At 33.8% G+C, this 9,511-nt stretch overlaps 2 protein-coding genes across 2 annotated transcripts; both read right to left on the bottom strand.

The window, feature by feature from the left end:
- Window positions 1-2,125: 2,125 nt before the first annotated feature.
- LOC131634191 (ABA-responsive protein ABR18-like) lies at window positions 2,126-2,895 on the bottom strand. Its single transcript, XM_058904847.1, has one exon. The coding sequence runs from the start codon at window positions 2,800-2,802 to the stop codon at window positions 2,326-2,328; it is 477 nt and encodes a 158-aa protein (XP_058760830.1). The 5' UTR covers window positions 2,803-2,895; the 3' UTR covers window positions 2,126-2,325.
- Window positions 2,896-5,934: 3,039 nt separating this feature from the next.
- Window positions 5,935-6,687, bottom strand: LOC131634185 (ABA-responsive protein ABR18-like). The gene has a single exon (XM_058904841.1). It carries the CDS (start codon window positions 6,603-6,605, stop codon window positions 6,129-6,131), a length of 477 nt encoding a protein of 158 aa, XP_058760824.1. The 5' UTR covers window positions 6,606-6,687; the 3' UTR covers window positions 5,935-6,128.
- Window positions 6,688-9,511: the final 2,824 nt, after the last annotated feature.

The raw sequence follows: 9,511 nt of genomic DNA on the forward strand, positions 1-9,511 counted from the left end.
TTATGCTTGGCCCCACACTTCCCAGGACTTATTGCAACAAAGGATAGTTGTTTGCTTTGTTTGACTGCACGTTAGCAGTCCTTTATTTATAAGCTATTTGTACTCTCTATGCTATCAATATATCTCCGATGTGGGACTTTCATAAGCTACATTTACTCTACATGCTTTCAATATTTATAAGCTTACATTTAGTTTTTTCTCATTTATTGTTTTATACTAATAATTTTTTAATTATGATATGGATTATTACATTTCAACGTATCACGAATTCAAACAACGTACCACGAACCCAAATAACGTACCAACTATGCATACCCCCCACGTACCGAATTCTAGGGGTGATCAAAACCAAACCAACCCAATAGAAAACCGCAAACCAAACCAAACCAAATCGAAACCGCAAAAAACCGCATTTGGTTCGGATTAGTTTGGGTCATCTTTTAACAAAACCGCATGGTTCGGTTTGGTTTGCGGTTTGTATTTTATAAACCAAACCAAACCGAATCAAACCGCATTATGTTACAACCTAACTTTTACTTAACTCACATCCAACCCAAACTTAAATCTATAATACCTTAACCTTATGATTACGAACAATTTTCTCATCCTTACACATGATTTTAGTCCCGATCTTCTCAAATCTTTAATAGCATTATCGCTTCTTCTTTGCCACATACATCTTCCCTCTTTTTCTATAATCTTTACTCTCTTATATTCTTTCTTTTTCACCTTCTCATTTTTATGCAAATGTTCCCTATTTCAGTTTCGTTTTTATTGCCCATCTTCTTCTCTAATCTCCCAACTCTTTTGTTTTTTCTTTTTCACATTCACTAATCTATCGTATCTTCTATTTTTTTGTTTCATTCTAATAATTTTTATATTATTTTATACTATTATTTTATGTTTATTATTCCACTTTTGTCTAATTTAATTTTTACATATTAAATAGAAAGTTATTGTCAAAATATGACAAGTTTTGTTGTTATTTGATAGTGTATGAATGTCTAAATACAAAGTTATGTTATCATCTATATGTATATGAATGGTTCAATAAAATATTTCTAAAAAACCGAACCAACCGCACCGAACCAAACCGCATTAGGTTGGTTTGGTTTGGTTCGGATTTTTTTTAAAAGCCAACCGAACCAAACCAAACCGCACGATTTTTTCTCTTGCGGTTCGGATGATTTTTTTCGTCAAAACCGCCCAAACCGCACCGCGATCACCCCTACCGAATTCTTTTAGGGTGGCGAACCACGGTTATGCAAAGGGTTATGCAAAGGGTTATGCAAAGGCAATTCGCTTCGGTTCGTGGTACGAATTCGGGTACGCGGTTCGCCACCCTAATAGTTTAAATTTTTGGCTCTAGGAAGTGTGGTTCGTTGGTACGTAAGTTTTTCCTGAATTGTGGAAGAATTGTCATGAACTGGTTCACAAAAGTACCGCGAACCGGTACTCACGAACCAATTCGCGGTTCTCTAGGGGGACATGCGAATTATGTAACTATGTTCCACCTTATAGAAAACAACCAGAACTGTTCTCCCCTTCATTTCATAATAGCAGTCAACGATCTTAACAAGTTCGTCAAGGCACCAAGTGGAAGAAGCGTAGTCACGACAAAGCACAACAATCGAGATTCTAGAAGCTTCGATTGTGTGTAGAAGTGAAGGTCCGATTTCGTTGCCGATTTTGAGATTTTGGTCGTCTCTGAAGACGTTGATCCCGTGGCGGAGAAGTGAACGGTAGAGATGATCGGTGAAGGAGTATCGAGTTTTGCCTCTGAAACTCAGGAAAACGTCGTGTGTGAAATTATCGTGATTCGCCATTCATGGATTTGTGGCTTTTTGGTTTGTGTGTAATTATCGTGATTCGCCATTCATGGATTTGTGGCTTTTTGGTTTGTGTGTAATTATCGTGATTCGCCATTCATGGATTTGTTGCTTTTTTTGTTTTGTTTGTGGGAGGGGAAGTTTTAAGCGTTTGAATATGAAATCAAGCTCTGAGCTTCAAAACAAAATTCAGAACGCGGGGATTACAAAGAAACCGTCTACATGCTGCCAAAAAATTTAAATATTTAATAATTTAATTATATATGACTTTTTTTACATTATAAACTTTTCAAAGCTACTAAATTCAACAACAAAAGTATTATATAGGATATGCTTTCATTTTGCATTAAGTTCTAGATTACTGATAAAGTGAAATACAATTATACCAAACCTCAAACTTCAAAACCAAAAAGAACAAACACTTTATTAGTACATTAAAAGATAACTTGTATTAAGGAGACAACAACAAAGCTAGAAAAGGACAGTAATGATAGTCTCAGTTGTAATTAGGATTTGCCAAAACGTAACCTTCAATGGCTTTGAAAAGAGCATCACTCTTAGCTTTGCCTTCCTCAACCTCCTTTTCAATGGGCTTAGCATCTCCTTTGGTGTGATATTTAACCGTCACCTTTCCAACGGATCCTTCATTTGGACCTTCAATCAATTTGGCCTCAAATGATATCTTTTCAACTATGTCTGATATACCGAATCCTCCAACTATACTGTAATTATATTCAAACTTTGCATCATCAATAGCTTCAATTTTGTGCAACACATACAAGGTTTGTCCTCCGTCAACGAAAGTGATCTTCTTGACGGTTCCAGGGCCACCATTTCCTTCAACGATTTCAACAGTCTTGATAGAATCAACAACCTTAGGAACGATGACATCAGCATCATGAACCACAGCTTTGAATAACTTAGGTGGTGCCACGGTAGAAGTGGTATCATTCTCATATGTGAAAACACCCATAATGCTTATTGATATGAAGTTGTAAAGAAGAGTTTGAGAAGAAGAAGAAGATAGTAAGTAAGTATGTATGTATGTTGGTGTGTATGATGAGCATAGGAAAGGTTTGTATTTATAGGCACTCAGCCTTGTATGCCGACCTGAATTTATCCCGCTGCTCCATGTGTGAATTTGTTGAAAAAGTTGTCAGACTTTTATGATAGGAGCATTCCAATTCAAAGAAGTTCGACGGATCAAATTCAACAATAGTATACTGTTTGTTTACATCCAATCTCATGAGTTAAATGACGAACTAGAAACAAATATAATAAACAGGAGAAACATACCAATGTGGACTGATTTATTTTACTCCTTTCAGGAAAGAAAAAAGCACTATCTATTTATTTATTTTATATTTTAAATTAAATTTTAATATATTAAAGTTTAAAATTTATTTATTTTGTATAAACTTTATTATATTAAAATGGTAGTAAAGATTGAGAGACGAAAATTATACTTTAAATATTAAAGTTAAATATGTTTTTCTATAGAAGATGGAATAAGTTTTAATCATTATAAATTTTTTATTTTTTGTATTTATTTTATATGTTTGGTTTATAATTGGAAATGATTGATAAAATGATGAGGTATGCCTGGCCTTGTTCTTAGATTTGTAAAACCCCGTGTAGGTTTTTCGTACATCAGTAGTAATTAAATTTTGAAAGATTTAGACATTCACATGTTGAAACATTCTGAGTAGATCTTGCTTCATTCTTTACACGATCCCGGTGAACTAAGGTCCAATGCTAGAGAATCTTTTCGTGTTTAAAGTCAGAGGTCGTTCTTGTCGGAACATTGATCCGCTATCGCTTTGTCGTTATGCATCCTACGAGGATGCGTTTTTGTAATATTATGGGTACAATATTAAAAAACCCTGATGAGGTTTTTGATCACCCTATTCTCATGATAGTGTCATATCCCCGATGAATTTTGTTTTCTTTACTCAATTTGTCCCCTCAACCGGATATAGCATATGGCTGATAAGCCCCTAACGATTTTAATTTGCTAAGGCATAAATCATGTTGGTTCGAGTATTATGATAATTTGGGCTCTATTGTCGGCATCCCTCACAATACTCTGATTAAATAAGATCCGGTCAGCCCTCAGGCTATTCAAGCCGGGTTCATAAATCATGACCGAAATATAAGTAGGATAATAATTTTCAACTGACCACCGATTGTCCTAATCGGACCGTACTGAATCTGATTAGGCGCACATATCATGATGCATTTTTGAAGGTCCTAAGTACTCCCACCATTCCTTACTATAAATAAAATTTCACTTCTTAGATACATTGAATAATTAATGTATCTAAACTATATATAGTCCTAATACATTAATTATTCAATATATCTAAAAAGTGAAATTTTGCTTAAAATAAGGAATGGAGGGAGTATATTATATTGACCTGACCAGAGGTACTTTGACTTCGCCGGTTGGGTTAGAGGTATGCTAACTTGGTATTTTTAAAAAGTCGGGGGCAATGGGTCATGAGTGACGTTCCGAGCGCCACTTGGCGTTGACGTCAATAAGGGTCATAAGTTTTACTGAACATGACAGACGTTCAGAGCGCCGCTTGGCGTTGACGTCAAAAAGCGTCAGAGGCTTTTATTTGCATGACCGAAGTTCAGAGCGCCATTTGGTTTTATTGAACATGATTGATTTTGGCAGAACTCTGCAATTTCGGGCTTGCTTTTGTTGGAGAGTAAGTCTTTGTTCGGTCTTTGTACCGAAAATACAAATTAAGAGAACTCAATCAATTAGTAGTAATTTTATAATAGGTTGTCGAACTTGGTGTAAGATTCTTTCTCGGATGAGATGAATCAATTTTATCCTCTTTGATTCCTACTTTTGTTTTCTGGTAAGACATCTTGGTATCTTTCGACCATAGTGTGTATTGGTATTTTATGGAGAGTTCGACATCTTCAATGATACATAGGCTCTTTTCAACAACCATTCTTATCCCTAAGGATGGATCTTGGCGTAATGAGATTGGAGGTACTGAGGAGGCCTAACTCAACCCTACAAAACCGGCGGCTTGTAGGGTGAGGACTGCCCCCACTTATAAGGACATGTTCAGGCCATATATTGTCCGATGTGGGACTCTTAACACACCCCCTCACGCTCAGAACTAGACAACTGGAGCGTGGAAATAAATGGTGGGTGGCCCGATAGCGGAAACCATAGAAGGTGGCCCACCGGATCTTAAACGAGGCTCTGATACCATGTTAAGAAATGTGGTTAGGCCTAACTCAACCCTACAAAACTGGCTTGTAGGGTGAGGATTGCCCCCACTTATAAGGACATGTTCAGGCCATATATTGTCCGATGTGGGACTCTTAACACCTCCTGCCCAAACAGGAGAAAGGATCGACGCTCTTTATTCGCCTTGAACTTTAAAGGAGTTACACAAGGTAAAGACAACAGCTCGCCTTATCCAAAATAAATTACAACATAAATTAACCTAAATACAATCATGGATTCTCGTAGCCTTCAAGTCCTCCATACTCCGCAATATAATTAACCTTAGTCTTAAAGCCTGATGCACCTACGCGTAATGCTCGACTTTGTCGATCCCTGCTTCAACAACATTTATCAGTAGTAAATGATAGTGCAGTCCAAGAAGTTCAGACAAGTGTGTGTATAATTTGGAGAACGAAGCAGCTTCCTTATTGTGATTTCCACTGCCAGTAATATTTACCGAAAAAATCCGTTTGGAGTATTCATTCATGTGTCATTGAAAGAGAACAGCGATATCTTGTATTGTGATATATATCAGGCAGCCAACTTGACAGTAATCAAGAATAGAAATTGGCATATATTGTCCATGATCAGAACTGAACCATTGGACTTTAATGCATATATTGTCCCTATATGAAAAATATTGCTTAATTAGACTCCATATATAAGATTAATATTCACAAGGAAAATTCAAAATTCAATTGCACAGTAGGAGTTTATCCAAATTAACCATACTGTTATACAACGAAGTTTCTACACCAAACTTATGAACCTAATAATGAGAAATGAGGATGTTACTATTTTCAACTAGATTCAAACTCATCCAATCTTTTCATATGCTATCATAGAATTCACTTGTCCCAAAATAACTATTAAGTTGTTGATTATTGATAAAGTGAGATACAAATTACAAAGTACCAAACCTCAAAGTTCAAAAGCAAAAGTAACAAACAAGACAGCAGAACACATTATTACATTGAAAGCTAACTTGTATTAAGATGACAACAACAAAGCTAGAAAGGAAGGACAGTGGTGTTTGTATTGCATCATCAGTTGTAATTAGGATTTGCCAAAACGTAACCTTCAATGGCTTTGAAAAGAGCATCACTCTTAGCCTTACCTTCCTCAACTTCCTTTTCAATGGGCTTAGCATCTCCTTTGGTGTGATATTTAACAATCATCTTTCCAACAGATCCTCCATTTGGACCTTCAAACAATTTTGCCTCAAATGATATCTTGTCAACTATGTCCGATATACCGACTCCTCCAACTATACTGTAATTATATTCAAACTTTTCATCATCAATACCTTCAATTTTATGCAACACATACAAGGTTTGTCCTCCTTCAACGAAAGTGATCTTCTTGACAGTGCCAGGACCACCATTTCCTTCAACGATTTCAACATTCTTGATTGAATCAACAACCTTTGGAACGATGACATCAGCATCATGAACCACAGCTTTGAATAACTTAGCAGGTGCGACGGTAGAAGTGGTATCATTCTCATATGTGAAAATACCCATAATGCTTATTGATTTGAAGTTGTAAAGAGGAGTTTGAGAAGAAGATAGTATGTATGTATGTTGGTGTGTGTGATTTATGAGCATTGGATAGCTTTGTATTTATAGGCACTCTGCCTTGTATGCTGACCTGAATTTACTCCGCTGCTCCATGTGTGAATTTGTTGAAAAAGTTGTCAGACTTTTATGATAGGAGCATTCCAATTCAAAGAAGTGCGGCAGATGAAATTCAACAATAGTATACTCTGTTTGTTTACATGGGATCTCATGAGTTAAATGACGAACTATAAACAAATATAATAAACAGGAGAAACATACCAATGCGGTGGCGTTCAATGTGGACTGATTTATTATACCCCTTTCGAGAAAGAAAAAACAAAACTATTTATTTATTATTTAAAATTAAACTTCAATATAATAAAATTTATATAGAAATAGAATTTATTTATTTTGTATACAGTTTATTATATTGAAGTGGTACTAAAGATCAAGAAGAAGTAAAATTAAACTTTAAATTTTAAAATTAAATATGTTTATTTTATAGAGGATGAAATATGTTTTATTTATGGATTAATATTATAAATCTTTAATTTTTGTATTTATTATATATGATTGGTTTAGAATTGGAAATGATCGGTAATGTTATTCAATTCAGTTAAGGTCTTTGGGACAATTTTATACTCTTGACATTCTTTTTCAATCTTCGATAGGGGTGGTAATGTTTAAGAAATCTTCAATGTCTAAGATAAACAGTTTTCATTCCCTTTTCCAACTGATGTAGTGTTTAAATTGAAAATTTGTTAAAAAAATGTTAGTCTTCCAAAAACAAAAGTTTTTGGTTACTCAAAAGATCGACTAGATTGATCCTAAGACATGTATTTTTTATTTTAAGCTTTGTTCTTGAAAATGAAGAACACTTCGACTGTGTTCATATTCTTATTAAAATGTTTGTTTTGATCTAAGTAATTCTTTATAGCAATATTGTAAACTTGTTAAGAAAACAAAGTAAAGGCAATTGAAAGTAAATTGCAAATTTTGGAAATGACAAGTTAAGTGAGATTTAAGAATGTAAAGGTAATTGAAAGTAAATTGTAAGTATGTAAATTTCTCGGAAGACTCCTTTCTCAATACACATATACTTTGAGTTTTAAGTGAATGAACACACTTTAGTCTAAGGCTAAGACTCATATATATATATATATATATATATATATATATATATATATATATATATATATATATATATATATATATATATATATATATATATATATATTAATGCATTAACCTTCTCTCTCTTGATGAATCCAATGGTTGATATTTATTCCTCTCATCTCTCATTTTAAAATGCTCTCACTTGATATGCTCCCTATATATATATATATATATATATATATATATATATATATATATATATATATATATATATATATATATATATATATATATATATATATATATATATAAATATATATATATATATATATATATATATATATATATAAATATATATATATATATATATATATATATATATACACACACACACACACACACAAAATCGAACATAACCGCTTTCAAAGGTCTTTCGCTTAGAACATGTCACGTTTCGCTCGACATGATTTTCTTTCGCCCAGAAGCCCCACGCGTCTTCTAATAAAATGGATAAGGACGAAAGGCAGTTACATCTTCTTTCAAACTCAACTTCCCTGTCGAATGCTCCTCTTCTTCGTCGAACCAACTACAAAACTAATTAGCAAATATTTCTAAGTCCATGTCCAACACTTCCTTTAATAATGAATGACTTCGACAGGCTTTCAGCAAGCATACCGTTTTGTCGAAAAACTCATAATATCTTTAAAAAATATTTTTTTCCATTATTAATAACATGCTGTCGAAAATTTCAACTAACAAATTGCTCTCCAAAAATGTCATTTTTCGATGTACCGAAGAAAAAGACATTTTTTGATGATTCGTTTCGACACTAAACCTTTTGGTTCCAATGACGTCATAATCATTACGATGTTTTTTCCCAAACGTATCTTCAGAACCTTGTGTGCAGATTTTTTCAATCATGACGCTCCTATGTTCTAGGAGATCGTGGGTAGCCTACTGTTGAAAGAGTATTGTGGTGTACTTTTCGTTATTATCGTATCCACAGAGATTATTGCGATATCACCGCCGTTCTATTGCCTATTTTGTCTTGAGTTAATGTTACTTTAGTTTTAGGTTTGCAAAAGATCATTCAATTCTTTTAGTAGCAAAGAGTAAATTAATGAAAGTTCTAAGTTAAAGAAAATGTATCAAGATTCGATTTCATCGACCTAAATTTGTATGTCTCCTTATAAATATACGTATATGAACATGGTAACGATCAACATAATTACGTATCGACGCCTATATCATCCGTGTCCGCAATGATATAGTTAGATTTACCGTATTGTTTAACCGACGATTTCTCCATCCTTTAAACAATACAAATAACGTTTTAAAACCGATACTAAGTAAACATCAAACGCTAAATCCATGTCTGCAATTTATAGTTTGATAGATGATAAAGTTAGATCTAGATACAAATATTGATGTCTCAAACACTTATACCAAAGAAAAAGCTTTAATAAACAAACTAAACCATCTATATTGATCATTACTTGTTCATACATAATATATTCACAAGAACACATACAAAAAGCTAGGAAGATTACATCTTATCTTGATACAAAAGAGATTTAGCTATCCATGAGAATGGTAGCTTGCTCAAGAAGTAAAGGATGAAGATCAACAAGCATCAAAGGCGATTAATCGACGATCAAGGCTTCCAATCTTCAATTCTTAGTTTGCTACAGTGATTAGGGTTTATGAGCTCTTAAGAATAATTGTCCACACTCCAAAAATCAGAGTTACTCTTT

The sequence above is a fragment of the Vicia villosa genome, unplaced genomic scaffold (assembly GCF_029867415.1).
Source record: "Vicia villosa cultivar HV-30 ecotype Madison, WI unplaced genomic scaffold, Vvil1.0 ctg.001248F_1_1_3, whole genome shotgun sequence".
Taxonomy (NCBI): Eukaryota; Viridiplantae; Streptophyta; class Magnoliopsida; order Fabales; family Fabaceae; genus Vicia; species Vicia villosa.

Coding starts and splice junctions, on each gene's coding strand:
- LOC131634191 (XM_058904847.1), bottom strand. CDS start 2,802: ATGGGTGTTTTCACATATGAGAATGATACCACTTCTACCGTGGCACCA.
- LOC131634185 (XM_058904841.1), bottom strand. CDS start 6,605: ATGGGTATTTTCACATATGAGAATGATACCACTTCTACCGTCGCACCT.